This window comes from Rhineura floridana, chromosome 6 (genome assembly GCF_030035675.1).
Source record: "Rhineura floridana isolate rRhiFlo1 chromosome 6, rRhiFlo1.hap2, whole genome shotgun sequence".
Taxonomy (NCBI): domain Eukaryota; kingdom Metazoa; phylum Chordata; class Lepidosauria; order Squamata; family Rhineuridae; genus Rhineura; species Rhineura floridana.
Window position 1 is genome coordinate 82,706,313 of NC_084485.1, and position 16,318 is coordinate 82,722,630.

Below are 16,318 nucleotides of genomic sequence, written 5' to 3' on the forward strand. Positions count from 1 at the left end.
GTTGAAGCCAGCCTGCTGCCTCTATTCTGTTCTAACATCTTTTGCTATTGGATGTCATTGTATAAGCAGTGCATTCCAAGGCAAAATGTTGTTACTCCAAAAAGGAATTGTTATCAAGAGGCTTAATTTTAAAAGCCTCTAAAACCAATAAGCCAGGCTACTGTTAAGGTGCTGAATGAGGTGTCAGGAGTTTCACACACTAACCTGGAGTCAGTTGAAGCTGGAGAAAGCTCGTGACCTCTGTAAAGCAGATGGCTCAGGCTATCCCTCGGACTATCTAGTTTTAAAATAACTTGCTCAACACTGGGAGAGACACAGTGTAAATGTCCATGTGTTATTGTGTGTATTGATCATAATTTGAATACGAGAAACTGTCATACTGAATTAGCCTTGTGGTCCATTTTGGCCCAGTAGTATCAATTGCTGTCCAAGAACTTTTCTAGTGGTCATCCCATCTCAACTGCTTTCTGAGAACTTTTAACTGGGGGTGCTGAATGTTGAGCTTTCTGCAAAATATGTGGTGTACCACCATCATTTTATCAACATAGTGGATGACAAACCCAAGAGCAGCTGTCAAGTTGACATAAAGAAGGAGGGGTGGGGAACATTTTTTAGCCCGAGGGCCATATTCCCTTCCAGGCAACCTTCCGGTGGCCACATACCAGTGGTAGGCAGGGCCAGAGGCAAGGGTGAGCAGAGCAATGAATGTAAATTTTACCTTTGTGCAGGAGGGTAGTTTTTATACACATACCTCTGTATCCTTCATCCAGGAAACCCGAGAGGCATTATCAGAATTCAAAGATGCAATCCAGCCATGCAAAAACTCTCAAGGAGGGTGCAAAGCAACACTAGTGAAGTGTGTGGCCTGGGGAGAGGGGATGTGGCTGGGGAAGGGGTGTGGCCTGGAGAAAGTCCAAACAGTCAGGTAGAGAGGCCTGGAGGGCTGCAATTGACTCCTGGGCTTGAGGTTCCCTATCCCTGTACAATAGGATACAGACATATTGAAAAGCTGCATCTTTTTGTTGTGGTGAACAAGTCAGATGACCATTGTCTAGAAGCAGGAATCCACTACAGGAGGAGCACATGGGACCTCTTACAAGTAAACCAATCATGTGCATTGGCACAGACCGGAGAGAAATGTAAGGCAAGACTCTGGAAGTGAATTCATAGTCGTAGTGCGATCAGCTCCCTCCTTGCCGTCTTTCCGGCGACAAGTAAAGACTGTTTTATTTCAACGGGCATTTGGGATAGAGAACGACCAGGATTAAGTGTCATAGGTTTGGTGATTACATTATATGATTTTATTATTTTAAATTGTCCGCTGTTTTTAACCTATATTTTATGGTTTTAATTTTTGTCATAGTTTAATTCTTTTTTAATAATATACTCTGTATGTTTTAATGGTGTTGTTTTTAGTTGTAAGCCGCTCTGAGTCCTATTGGGAAAAGGGCGGGGTAGAAATAAAGTTTATTATTATTATTATTATTACATCTCTAGATAGCTGGGATTCTTGTGCCATTGACAATTCAGGGTACACTTTTAAACTAGTTTTATAGAAAAACAATCAAATTGTTATTCTTTTTAACAGTGGAAAATTAGATCCACTTTAGACTGCAGTACTAAAAACAGCATTGATTGCTTGAAACAGAGATCAAGTAAGACAGTGCCTTATTTGGACCAAATGGTGATGATGGAAACAGAAGTCCCAAAGGGCTCTTCCCTAGGTTGAATATTCAGGCGGACAATGTATTGTGGAGTTTTTGTATAACTCCCATTGATTTCAGTGTGGTTTGTGCATAAGAACCTCCATGGTAACTTGCGATTTATGTTGTATTCAATTATTCTTCTCAGCCTGAATGTTCGAGATTAGTCTTGTAAAAAACACAGTAAAAGTGCAATCCTATGATCTCTGGGAGGACTTTCCAGGGACCATATGATATAGCAGATCTCCTTTTCCATGGATGGATAGGAAGGTCTGCCATTGGAGCGGGACCCCAGAATTCCTCCTTATAGTGGCACTGGAAAGGTCTGCCATTGGTGCTCCACTGACAGAAAGAGCAAAAAGGGGATGTCTCAGGGCACATTGGGGAGATTTTGGATCCAGAGAATCCATAGCTGGGCATGACCTGGAACAGGGGAAAATTCTGATTTTCCCTCCAGTTAGAATCAGTAGGAGGGAGAAAAAAAATCAAAAGTGATGGAGAGGCAAGAGACAGGGGTGGGGGCCTTTCCTCACCATCTCGGCTGATGTGAGCCCAGCAGGGCTTGGGATCTGGTGATTCCCCTTCCCCTCAGAATTATTTTGTAAATAAGGAAAATATTTCCGCTTCATAACAGATGTGTTTCATTTCCAAATGCTTACACGTATATTTGTGCCTAGAAAGTGGATCAACATGGAAATGTGAATTTATGTTACACAGAATGCAAAACTCTAAGAATGGAAATCTTGCCTACCAACTCTCCCTCAGCCTCATTAGAGGGTGATCTCTATTTCCAATCTGTTTATCCCTGCGTCTTTGTGATTTGTTTCTACCTAAAATGGGCAAGTAAGTTGTACTATCATAATGAACTGGATAAACAATTCCCCAAACAGATTAAAACTAACTGTAACTTGTAAAGGGTGGGAGGGTGGGGGGGTTGTAGTAATTATATTTTATTAGCTAGCAAAGCACCATTTTTTGCTTTCAAAGGATAATTCTGTGTAAATCATCTTAATTAGAAGTGTCAGACAAACCTGTGAAGATCATAGTTAGCAACTAATTTCCTATGTATGGGTTATAATTTAAACCACATGGATCTCTCACTGTGTGGCAATATGCTGGCCATGAAATAATGTGGAGAGTGTCGGTTGAGGTTATTACTATGTAAATGTGTGATCATTTCAGACCGCTCTTGACTTGCTTAGTGATTAAAGAGAATTCTGAGGTCTCCAAAGATTGTGCTCTTTGCAAGGGCCTGGAGCAGAAAACTTGAAAAGGTGCTGGAAAGTGTTTGAACTTTAAAGGTCGTAATTTCCCTTTTACCATTTTTAATTTGCCAGCACTGTTTATGAGAAGGAAGGTTTCTCTTTGCTTATGGCTTCTCAGTTTTCCAACCATCAAGCTAGCGATTAATAATTTGCTCTCTGAAGGGGCAGACAAGAAGAGTATTACCACTTCACACAATACATATACCTGTGTACATAGGCCCCTCTGACTTCGCTCTTTAAACCGATTCAGATGGAACAGAGAGATAGAGCTGAGTGTCATCCGCATATTGATAGGTGTGATAATGTGATCTCACATGTGTTTGGTCAGGTTCATACTGAGATTTACACCACATGTTCCCTAGATGTCTACCCTCCTGTCTCATCAACATGTAGGTCACTAGAGTACCAAGGTGACCTACATGCTCCACAGCAACAGCAAGGGCACTCAGGAGCGATCTGTGGATCATGTTGATGGCTCTACACATCTCACCATTCCACAGTGCGACGAGACCCTTGACAGGAGCACCAGCCATGTGAGCTGGAAAATCACCCAAAGCATTACGGAATCCCTCAGATTCCATAACTCTTCAAGGGCATCTCAGTAGGTCCCCCAGCCCTGCAGCATGAGGTAGCCCACACCTCACCAGGGAATAATCTATCCATGACAATGGGCTCACGAGCCCCCAATCAACAGAGTATTAACAGTCCACTCTGTGGCAAAGACCAAACTGAGGATATGTCTGGCTACATGTGTCAGACCAGTGATTTACTGAGATAGCCCCATGATTGTCAGAGGCCATGAAGTCCCAAGGTGGCCCATTTGAGTGAGCTTCAGCATGGATATTGAAGTCTTCCAACACTATTGGGGGGGGGCTTCTCAAACACCACGTCCGAGACTACCTCTGCCAGCTCAGTCAGGGAAGTTATAGTGCAGCAGGGTTAGCAGTACACTAATAATGTCCCTGTTCTGTCTCTCTGTCCCAACACCACGTATAGTTCCTCAAACCCAGACACAGTGCAGAACAGTTTCCTGACAAGGGAGATGGAATTTTTACGGATGATAGCGATCCCCCACCCTGCCTCTCTGACCTAGACTGGTGCTGCATTGAGTACCTGGGTGGGCACAGCTGTGTTAGCATACAGCCACCCAGCTTATCTGCCCTAGTGGAGTAGTTACCACTAGGTAAGTGATCTTCAGCATGTGTTGTTCCCACTGAGGGCAGAATCAGAGGCACTTACATTCCTGCCCAAATATTGTCAACAAGCTTTGCAATATTTAACTGATTCTTTCTTTAGTACTTCCAAGGAAAGGAAGAATTGATTAAATACTGCAAAACATATTGAACTGCCTAAGCCCTAGGGCAGGAGTGGGGAACCTTTTTCAGTCCAAGGTTCCTTTCTGAGCAACCTTTTGGGAGCCAGATGCCATTGCTGGTTGGGGCAAGAGACAAAAGTAGTCAGAGTAAAAAATGTAAGTAGAGATCTGTACCAGTCTACATCTATATTGGAATTGTTTTTAGATGTTTTAATTGTTTTATCCACCCTGGGCTCCTTTGGGAGGAAGGGGGATATAAAATTATTTATTTAATTGTAATGATAGCTTTGTATGGTAGGCTATTTTCTACACACAGTGGATCAGGGGGTTAGGATTGCTCTCCAAATAGACAAATATATGCAGTCCAACTATGCAGTCCCAAGTGATTCCTTCCATCCTATCATACACACACACACACGCACACACACGCTTCCCTTTTAAGAAGAACTTAATAAAGCGGTCTTCTCTCTCCCTGTAGCATGCATAAATGTCCGGCTATTAGTCAGTAATCCCAAAGAGTCATATTGGTTGTAGTAGGAAGGGAGTAAGTGGAGAAGACTTTGGCTTCCTTTTTGGGGGGACTGTGATTGTGACAAAGACTCATCTTGTTTTTATGTAAGGCGCAGGGGTGGCATGAGAGGATTTGCAGTCCCCAGAAGCCAACACCTTCAAAACACCCTCTTTGCTTCATTTTGCAACACCGAGCCATCTGCCAATGAAAGGCATATTAAAGCTAGCCAAATTCAATTTCTACTCACTGCTGCCACAACTTGACATCTGGGGCTAAAGTGTCCCCGACAAAGCGAACATGACAGCCACATTGCTTTTTTGTCACATCCAGTAGCATGTTGATCTTCTAAAAGTCTCATAAAAATTTATTGATGTCTCCCATATTGCTGCGATTGGGAAGAAAAGTGTGTGTGTGTGTGTGTGTGTATTAATGCTCCTGGAATAGATCTGATTTGATATGTCTTGTTCTATTGTCAGCATCTGTTTAGCAAGGCTTTTTAATACTTTCTGGCTGCCGATCAGTCATCCCTAGCTTGGGATGCCGACTTGCATACAAATTTTATTATTAAGTACAATTCCTACTCTCCCCACTACCCTCCCCCCCAACCATTCTCTCTACCTTTCTACCCATCCATCAACACCCTCTCCCCAAGGCTAAGAAAAGGGACCTCCAACTGTGGGAGCCCTGCAAGCGCAAGACATCAGCTTGGATAACATATTTCAGAGCCCCATTTTTGCCTGTTGCAGGTGCTTTGTATCAGTAAATCGAATCATGGGGAAATCATTTATTTCCTAATGTTGTTTGTGGCATGTTAGCTGGAGAATATACATGAGAGAGATTACTTTAATAACCAAAAAAATTACAGTGCGGGGTCTCCCCGCCCCATCGCCTTTGATATGTAATTGTTTCAAATTTAACCTGTCTAGAGTGAGGGTGAAAGGCATTATTAAATCTGAAGCATCTTGCTCCAGGGAGGATGGGGAGGGCTAGGATCACCCTGGTGTGAACCTCCTTCCAGCCGTTAAATAGAAATGGAGTGAAATTAACAAATCAACCAAGCAGAGAGAGAGAGAGAGGGAATTCCTACAGCCTGGAAGGCCTTTCTGATTTTAGTGATTTTTCTTTCTTCTCTGCTCCACTTTTTCTTCCTCTGACCCAATCTTGTGTGGTACTAATGTTCTTCATTACTGTTAGCCTCTCTATACATTAATTCCTTATGACAGCTGCTGTCCGTGCTGGACCTGGTGTCTCATGAAAATCATGAACTACAGATAAGAAACAATTTATATTTAGAAATGTGGCTCCACAGCAGATATTCTGTGATTGATAGGGACTGTAATCATTCACAGAGCAACAAGGCAGTGCTTGTGAAGTGAGTGTACCCAGGTAGTGTGATACCAGTGAGGTGCCAGTCACATCAGTGTGCCACAAGGTAGTCATTTTACAACAAGATTTCTGGTCAAAGGAAGGTGGCATGTGCTTGTAGAGTTTTCAGCCAGTGTTGGTAACTCTTTGTGAGACAATTTATCCATAGTATAGCTAACTATTTTTCCATGGCAGTATGTCTATTGATGGTTTCCCAGATAACCAATTATTTTTCAGCTGTCTTTGATTTCAGTTTCATCCACACTAACACCACCACCCACAACCAGACTAGGCTGTGGTTTCATCAAAGATCTTTTCTTATCCAGCATGTCCAGTGCAAGAGGTCATCAGGGTTGGGTATTTCCCAGGGCCCAGAGCCAGAAAAGGGCCAACCAACTAAGAGTGAATGCCACAATTTTAACTCTCATTTGCCACTAGGTTTAACTAGATTGACCTTAATAAAGGTGAAGGGTTTTTTTTAATCTGGCTGAGATTTGCCAAGTGTGTGTGCCATTAGGTCTGACTCGGTTGCAGGGGACTCTGGTACATCCTTGCAGTTTGAATGCCTTGTTTCCTTCAAACATTCCTCATTGCCATGCTTTAGTCTCCTTCTCCCCACCTAACAGCGAAAGCAGGGGGTCATGGAGCTCTGGTGGTAAAGTGTCAGTCACAGCTCCTATCAGGATAAAGTGTCAATCACAGCTTCGGTTATTAGATAATACTACAACCACATTGATTATGAGTCTTTAAGTTAGTAGGGTCATTTGAAATGTGGTGTGGGAGGAGAGCTTTGCGCATACCATGGACTGCAAAAAAGACAAATAATTGGGTGTTAGAACAAATTAAACCAGAACTCTCACTAGAAGCTAAAATGATGAAACTGAGGGTATCATACTTTGGACACATCATGAGAAGACATGATTCACTAGAAAAGACAATAATGCTGGGAATAACAGAAGGGAGTAGAAAAAGAGGAAGGCCAAACAAGAGACAGATTGTATCCATAAAGGAAGCCACAGACCTGAACATACAAGATCTGAACAGGGTGGTTCACGACAGATGCTGTTGGAGGTCGCTGGTTCATAGGGTCGCCATAAGTCATAATCAGCTTGAAGGCACATATCAACAACAACAAAGTTAGTAGGGGAGCAGGGATCCCCACAGCCTTCAGGCTTTGATCCAGGTAATTGGGAAACCACCAGCAAACTCACTTCAGTTGCCATTGGATGCAAGAGTTAGGCCATCCCTGTCTTATTCCCTGTTTGCAGAAACATTTGGAGCATGTTGCTGAGCAGCCTGGCTCTTTTGCTGTCCAAATCCCCACCCCCTCATGGCCAGAGCTCGGAAAAGTTACTTTTTTGAACTACAACTCCCATCAGCCCCATCCAGTGGCCATGCTGGATGGGGCTGATGGGAGTTATAGTTCAAAAAAGTAACTTTTCCAAGCTCTGCTCCTGGCAGGGTTTTACAGAGTGCGGGAGCCACCACTCCATCTGAAGCCTGGCTGTTCATGGTGGAAGGTAGGGGCAGCAGGATTGGGCCCAATTTCTGAGCCAGCTATCCTTGAGCCAGACTGGTGCAGTGATCAGCTCCAGATTGGATTTGATGATGGCTGGCTACAGCACTGAGATCCCGTGCTCTCTCAAACCCCCCCCCCCTTGGAGCACCCTGTTTTGGGGCTTTCTGCTAAGCTGTGCCAGCATGAATACCACCAGTGGGTGTCCCCCCACATTTGAGGGGAGGCTAGCTCATCGGGCAGTGCTAAGTGGTGAGATGCCTCTGCTCAGTCCAAACCCCTAACAGCCCAGCATAAGAGAGGTTTGGATTGCTCTGATAGTGATCTTAAACAACCAGCCAACGACCAGTATTCCAAATGATAAAGAGCTGATTTTAGAAAAGTGATGATTAATGAAGAGGGAGAGATAAGCAGAGTAAAACATGAAGTAAAACATAATCTTAGCATCTGGTTAGTCTAATACTTGAGGAACCTATTAAATTCAACTTACTTGCCTAGTGTATGCATGGATCTTCATGATGTTCTGACAAAGACTAAAACTAAAAAAAATATTCATCCATATCTTGGGTGGAAAGGGTAGATGGAAGCCCAACCAATGGGGACAGGACCTGGGATAGCATGAGGCAGGTCACATACACAGTAGCCTTCAGAGATGGGGTGCTTGGGACAATAATCACTTTGCCTAGATGGGAAATTAGCAAAAGCTCCTCTTGGGTTCCTGTTTGTTAGATTTAACTAATTGTGGGGAGATGCTTGAGATGTGCCTATCTAGTCTTTGGGTGATGGCATCTTTGGTCTAAGAAAAGTTGTGGTTGGACACATGGGTTTGGGCAGGCCATTGTGACCCAGGGATGGGGAACCTTCAGACCACAATTCACAATGACATTTTTAGGCTTCAGAATCCAGATCATGGAAGTCTGTCCAGGCCATGCCACCTCACCTTAGGGCACTCCCCAACCTTATGCTGTTCTAGCTGATACACCCCATGATCTGCTTCCAAAGCTGTCACATTTGACTGATGGCCTTACTCCGATCTTCCTGTCCCTCGTTCTCCTCTGCAAAAGTGAAGACAATGAGGAGAGCTGTTATGGAGTCCATGTTCAAGTTGTCCTAGGAAGTCTTCAAAAATGGTGCAAATCGAGTTAAATGGCCATGGTTTCACATTGCAACACGATGGGATACTTCTGTTTATGATACTTGATGGTATGGTTTCCCATAGTGGTGTGTCTGATTCCCTAGCAGATGGAAAGTTTGGTCATGCTAAGGAGATGTAAGTATATGTATGGAAGAGGTAATTACACTACAAAGCCTCTGTGGTACAGTGCCTAGAGTTTGGATGCAACAGGAAATAAAGTTCATATCCCTGATTGGCTTCAGAGTTGACAAGGTAGCGTTGAGTGTCATTGCCTCTTAGACTTATCTACCTCACAGGCTTGTTATGAGAACACCAATGCTGCTCTGAGCAAAATGGAGGAAGGGTGGGATTCAAATTTAACCAGTAATAGGAATAGGAATTTGGGGTCTTGATGGTTAGAGTGCAGTGCAGACTGATGGTGATGGGCTTCTAATCCTAATCCTTCTAATGGGAGTCTGGTTCTTATAAGAGAGCCAGTGTGATGTAGTGGTTAAGGTGCTGGACTATGACCTGAGAGACCAGGGTTCAAATCCCCACACAGCCATGAAGCTCACTGGGTGACTTTGGGCCAGTCACTGCCTCTCAGCCTCAGAGGGAGGCTTTCTTATAATGAAGAGCTTTACACATACACACTCACAAACACAGAGATTTGAGAAGTCCTATATTGGGAAATCTCTCTGTCCACATTCGGTATGGTACTGATATTCTTCTCTTCTCTTTTGGCAGTAAGAACTCCATATTGAAGGACGTCATGGCCCCAGGTACCCCCAAGGTAAGTGAGACAAATTTGGTCATATTTTGTTGTTTTCCATCCTCCTCCTTGCTCCTACAAACATTATGTTCCTTGATCCTACAAACATTATGTTCCTTGATCCAATTTGCCTTCCCTGTCATCATCTTCATATCATTATGTGGTGTCAAACAGTTGTCTCTGTCTTGTTCACAGATCATGAAGCTTGGGCAGTGGGCAGTCACTTAAGTCTTTATTTCGGCATCCCCTCATGGCAGTGCCTCGATACATAATGGGCATATTTAGAAGCTACTGCAAAATAATTTCAGCATCCTAAAATAATTTCAGATTTTACTGGATTTGGCCTTTAGGTCCCTTCGGTAAGAGAATAAATGTTCTTAACTTTTGGTCTTCACTTTGGGTGCTCTGGAACCAGAGACTCTTCTTTGGTGAGGTGCCAGGGGATGTCTGCAATGATTCTGCCTGCTGTCTTTCCAACTCCCATCTGTACGGAGTTAGGGATGGGGTATGCTTAGCTTAGAAACAGTACCACTATATGACAGTGCCTGGCCACAACTCCTCAACAAATGTGTGTGTATGTGGTGGCAAATGCAGGGTCATTGCCAAATAATGTAATAATTGTCCCTTGGGACCAAGTAGAAAACCTTGTAGGTCATGCTGTGACCAGGCTTCTAGTAAGGGATGTGCTGGGCCCTATACTGTGATGCCTTAGTGCTGCTCTGGCAGATGAAGAGCTGCTATTTCTGATCCAGAAACAAACATCTGTCCCAAACACCAAGCCTGAGGAGGAGCTCAATAAGCAGCTGTTTGGAAGTAAATATAGCAAGTTAGAGACAGTCACCAGATAACCAAGAAAAAAGCCTTTTCTCCCAGCAGGGATTGGGCCTTTGAAGCTTCAAGCAACAAAGAATCCCATTTGCTTTGAGTGAAGGGATTAGGGCAGGATAGCTAAGGGGTCCTGTGTAACCAATATCACTTGTGGGCTGTCTCCACATGGATTCCCATGACTGAAATAAATGTTTGGGTTGAAGAGGTGAGACACAAGGAATATTTGTTGAAGAGGCAATACATGTGTAGAAAGAAAAGCAGGAGAGAGAGAAGAGATGGCAGGGAACTATGATGAGCAAAGATGGTCCCAATCTTTGGAAATGCTACTCACACCATGTCTGATTTCTGAGTTTCTAATGGTTTATGTATGTTTAATGGTAAGCATATATTCAGGGCTTTTCTTTGCAACCACGAGGGCTAGAAACCTAGGCTATGATCCACCATCCCCCACATGTGCAGCTGCACACAGAAGGGGATTGGCATAGGACTCAGTAAAGCTTTCATCCCTCCCTGTGGCCAACTGAGCATCAGCCACATACATTTAGGAATGTGCACATCACATTGCCCCAGCTATGACTTGCAACAGGAAGCTTGTGCACGTCTTCTATATAAACATATATCTGTATCTCACTTCCTCAAGGCCCTGTCCTGCAAGGTACTTACGTTCCCTTGAGCCCTATTTATGACCCAAAGGCCCTCAAGGTGGCTTACAAAAAAACACGAACATAATACATCAATAAAACATAATACATCAATGAAATAATACAGTTCTCAAAATTAAATAACAATTCTCAAAATTAAATAACAAATAACATTTGCTGTAACTAACTACAAAATAAGGTAATTCCCGCATCATAACGTAACAGTCAGCAAAAAATAAAATAAAAACAAAACAGAACAAAGCAGTAAAAACAAAGAATCTTCCATGGTCTTCTTCTTCAAGGTAACCTCACGGCGACTCCAAGTGTCGCACTTTGCACGATGCCGAGACGCTGCCTCAGGCAGTCCCTCTCCTTTATATACCTGAAGCAGAGAAAAAACAGGATGGCTGAGTTGTGGAGTAAGTGGCCACAGCTCCAGCAGCATACAGAGTCTCTCAAGCACAGCATCTTTCCACACACACCCAGCTATGCTGATACCATCCAATGTATCCAGGTTTGCCTGTGAAGGGGTGGTAGTGGATTGCACTCGTAATTTGGGCTTGTAACCAGGGGCGGCATGGGCAGGGGGAGGGAGAAGACACAAATTTAGCAGTGAACATCTCATGTAAATGGAAGAAATGCTTTCTCATTAATTTCCTTGTTTTGACTTGTGTCAGTTTTTGTTAAACATAAAAGAATTCTAACAAATGCATTCTGAGACTCCTTCACCCTTAGCCTACAATGTTCCTACTTAAGGTGATAGGGACTGGCAGCAGTTATTCCAGCCCACTTCTTTGTTATTTGACAGAGATTTGGGTCCTCATAATTTCTTCATTGTGGAATCCACAATGCTCTGCACTACTGCCTTCCATCATAAAAGCATAAAGGGGATTCCCACATCTGAGTGAGCTCATCCTTCTTTCTCCCAGATAAAACATACTTGTGATCAGTGCATAGAAACAAGTGGGATGTGTGTGGGATTTTCAGCTCCAGGCACTCTTTGATAATTTCAGTCCCTTCTTCTCCTACTTGTTTTCTCTGCCCTTTCTCACATAGATACCTGCCAAGAAAATCCCCTACATTCATGTTTTGCTATGATTTGCTTCATTTCTACCTATTAGGATCTGTCACTCATTACACTAGGTCAGTTTTCATGGCAAGGCATTAGAACACATTCAGTGACTCCCCATATGTGGGATAAATTCCAGGTTATTGTGTTGTTGTTATTAATCAGATACTAGACAGCATCAGTCTTGAGGTCATTCTTCCATGCTCAGAACCCTCCTTTTCTTTCTCTTGATCTCAAGACAGCATGATGTGTAAGGATCCATGTATTACATGGGCTCTGAAATCAGAGCTGCAGCTGCTTCTTCGTGTCTAAGGACTTCTTTTAGCAGGAACCAGAAAGACCTGCTTTTAACAGAGCCAGGGGGTAAGACACAGGTGTGCAGTCTTCAAGCAGGTGTCTGTTCATCTTCCTCTGCTCTTGGCTGCTGTTCTTGGTCCTGAACCAATGCTGATTCTGTTGCTGGGACTTCACCAGGTTTGACTGCAACATCCCCAAGTTCCTTGTTTGCTAAACTCTTGCTGTGCTGGGAGCTTCTTGAGAACACTATACAGGAGAGTGATCCTCAAGGTTTTTCATGAGTAAGAACGTATTAATAAGTAAGGCTGCAGTCCTAACCCACTTACCTGAGAATAAGCCCCACTGGATTCAGTAGGACTTACCTCTGAATAGACATGGATAGGATTCTGCTGTAAATAATTTCATTGGGTGGTAATAAAATTAATTTTACCATTAAATAATTAATGAAATGAACTTTGTATTCAGGTTCAACTGGTGGTTCAGCTTCCTTGGAGATGGAATTCACAAAAACTTCAGCACTCTCTGCTTGTTTATGGTTTTTAAAGATTTAGCGCTCATATTTCAATCAAATGATCTCCAAGGTGACTTACAGCATATGAAAACAATACAAGAAGGCACTCATTGTTCTTCTGGCCAGTGCCAGACCAAGGCATGGTCTGAAGGCACATGGTGCATCCACCTTGCTAAAGCTAAGTAGGTCTGGGTGTGGTCAGTGCCTTACGGGAGGCTACCTGGGAACCCCATGTATGCTGCCTTGAATTCTATGTTGTAAGAAAGGCTGGATATAAAATGTAACTAGTAAATTAAATAAGCCAGAGTATCCTTACCTTTATGCCTGCTCTCCAAGGACAACTAGAATTGAAGCAGAGTTATTTCCCATGGGGGTGAGGGGTGGGATAGGAAGGATATTCATGCAGAATGAGGTCATTCTCTGCTCAGTGGCCAAGATGGTCTTCCTGGAAGGGAGTTGGGGAGAAGAAGGCACTCAGTATTATTATTATTATTTATTTAATTTGTATTCCGCCCTTCCTCTCAGCAAGAGCCCAGGGCGGCAAACAAGGCACTAAAAACACTTCAAAACATCATAAAAACAGATCTTAAAATACATTAAGACAAAACAGCGTTAAAAACATTTATAAAGCTTTTTTAAAAAGAGTTAAAAACATTATTAAAAAACATTAAGCAATTCTGACACAGACTGGGATAGCTCTCAACTTAAAAGGCTTGTTGAAAAAAAAAAGTCTTCAAAAGGCGCCGAAAAGATAGCAGAGATGGCGCCTGCCTAATATTCAAAGGGAGGGAATTCCACAGGGTAGGTGCTGCCACACTAAAGGTCTGTTTCCTGTATTGTACAGAACGAACTTCCTGATAAGATGGTATCTGCAGGAGGCCCTCACCTGCAGAGCGCAGTGATCGACTGGGTATGTAAGGGATAAGACGGTCTTTCAGGTATCCTGGTCCTGAGCTGTATAGGGCTTTATACACCAAAACTAGAACCTTGAACTTTGCCCGGTAGCAAATGGGCAGTCAGTGCAATTCTTTCAGCAGTGGGGTGACATGTTGGCAATACCCTGCTCCAGTGAGCAGTCTCGCCACCGCATTTTGCACCAGCTGCAGCTTCCGGACCAACCTCAAAGGCAGTCCCACATAGAGCGCATTATAGTAATCCAGCCTGAAGGTTACCAGTGCATGGACATCAGCGGTCAGGCTATCCCGGTCCAGAAACAGACGCAGCTGTCTCACCAGCCGAAGCTGGTAAAAGGCACTCCTAGCCACTGAGGTCACCTGGGCCTCTAGCAACAAAGATGGATCCAGGAGCACCCCCAGACCATGGACCTGCTCTTTCAGAGGGAGTACGACCCCGTTCAAAGCAGGCAACTGACCAAATATCCGAACTTGGGAACTACTAACCCACAGCACCTCCGTCTTGCGAGGATTCAGATTCAGTTTATTGGCCGTCATCCAGCCTACCACCGAGTCCAGGCAGCGGTCCAGTAGCCTTTCTTCCTTTGGCCTGTGGCAGAGAACAGTGTCATTCCTCAGTATCCTTGATATACCTGCAAGGCTATGCTATTAGGAACTATTAGGAATCGCTGATACAGAGCAGTCAAAGTTTTTCAGACCTTTTTGTCTCTGCCTCTATAGGGAAAAAAATGAATTATTTTATTTATTTATTTAATTTCATTTATAAACCGCCCATAGCCAATGGCTCCCTGGGCGGTGTACAACATATAATAATACAATAAATCACCCTCCTTCTCTTCTCTGCACCTACTAGAGTAATTTTAGTCCCATCATAACTTGATGGGATTCCCTCGCCGTGTCTTTCTCCCTTGAGGCATCTATAATAATACTTGTGTATCTAGGAACAGAAATACATATAGCAGAAATTAGGCCCACTAACCTCTGTGACGTGGGTGGGCTATCATCTTAATATAGCCTTGTTTGTTCTCCACCTTCATGTGCTGGAGAATGTTTGATTGCAGACTTATATATCACGTTGGCAACAAAACTCAGGTTTCCACTCCAATTGTTAAGGGAATATAACTTGAATTACTTTATTCCGTATTCCCCAACCCATCATTGCTACTTTCACAATTCTGACACTGCATTATTGCTTGTGAGGGTCTATCTGACCACTACCATCCTCAGAGGAAGAAGAAGAGTTTAATTAACAATTTTTACTGAATTTGCTGTATCCTCAAGGGGGCCACAAAATAATCCAGAGGGGGCAGCAAACAGTAAAGAAATGAATTATTTATTAATTTTTTAAAAAAAGTCTTCACTGCCTGGATGCTGTCTGCTCCCTGCTGTCGTTGCAGACAACATTTTCCCCTTGCTCCAAACAAGAGGGGAGAACTTTTGCTGAAGCACCAGAGTGTCTTTCAGGCGCGCCAAGGGCAGGCGTCTGCTTATAAAACACGAGGCAGATGCTGAAGGAGACTGAGGATGGAGCTACCAGGAAGAAAAGGGGATTACTATTGCCGACTCCTGTCTCCTTGCGCTGCTGCTGCTGCTGCTGCTGCTGCTCAGAAAGAGAGGACAGGGCTTTTCTTGAAGCAAAAAGAAGCAAGGCTGGAAGGAAAAGCTGCTTTCCCCCTTCCTTTCTGGTAGCCAATCTGCCTGCCTTTGTTGGCTCCTGCTTCGTTGCCACCTCCTTTTAAAAATTATTCTTAATTGTGAGGCTGCCCAGATCTCGCCTTTGACCCAGACGGAGTCAAGGAGCAGTGAGAAACCTCAGAACTTGCTTGCCCCCCATCTCTGAGGCTGTGTGTGTGTGCAGCATTCCCCCTTTCTTCCACCTACACTCTGCCCCCAATCTCTCTCTCCAAGATGCTGCACCAATTAAGTCCCCCTTCCCATGTGCCCAAATACATGTGCTGATCTGTCTTCTGCTTCACTCTCATTCCCCAAGTGCATGCTAACCCAAGTCATCAATTCTGATGATAATCGCAAGGCTTAAACACACTAACTCCCATCCTCAATCTATCTACCTTTTTGTCTTCACAATCTAGCATCCCCACTACTTCCACATTGCTGCTTCTTTATTATTATTATTGTTGTTGTTGTTGTTGTTGTTGTTGTTGTTAGCTCAGCAGGTTGGCAGAGGCTGGGCTTCACATCCTGCAGATGAAATATTAATAATAATAATAAATTTTATTTTTCAGTCGCCTATCTGTCCGGGTTAGGGACACTCTAAGCGACGAACAACAAAAGTAAAAACAATACATATATATATCAACACAACCAAATTTAAGCTAAAAGACCATCCTTCAGTTCATATAACTTACAATTAATCTGTCCCAATCTTGTAGGCCTGCCTGAATAGCCAGGTCTTTAAGGCTCGGCGAAAGCTTGACAAGGAGGGAGCATGTCTGAGATCAAAAGGGAGGGAGTTCCAAGGGTGGGGGCCACAACAGAA

At 43.5% G+C, this 16,318-nt stretch overlaps 1 protein-coding gene across 3 annotated transcripts in view; it reads left to right on the forward strand.

The window, feature by feature from the left end:
- The window catches only part of RNF220 (ring finger protein 220), a 486,818-nt gene that overhangs the window by 332,422 nt on the left and 138,078 nt on the right, over positions 1-16,318 (forward strand). For all 3 annotated transcript variants that reach the window (XM_061632741.1, XM_061632742.1, XM_061632743.1), the window contains one exon: positions 9,537-9,582. In XM_061632741.1, coding sequence (XP_061488725.1) covers positions 9,537-9,582 — 46 coding nt within the window. The remainder of the gene's footprint in view (positions 1-9,536; positions 9,583-16,318) is intronic.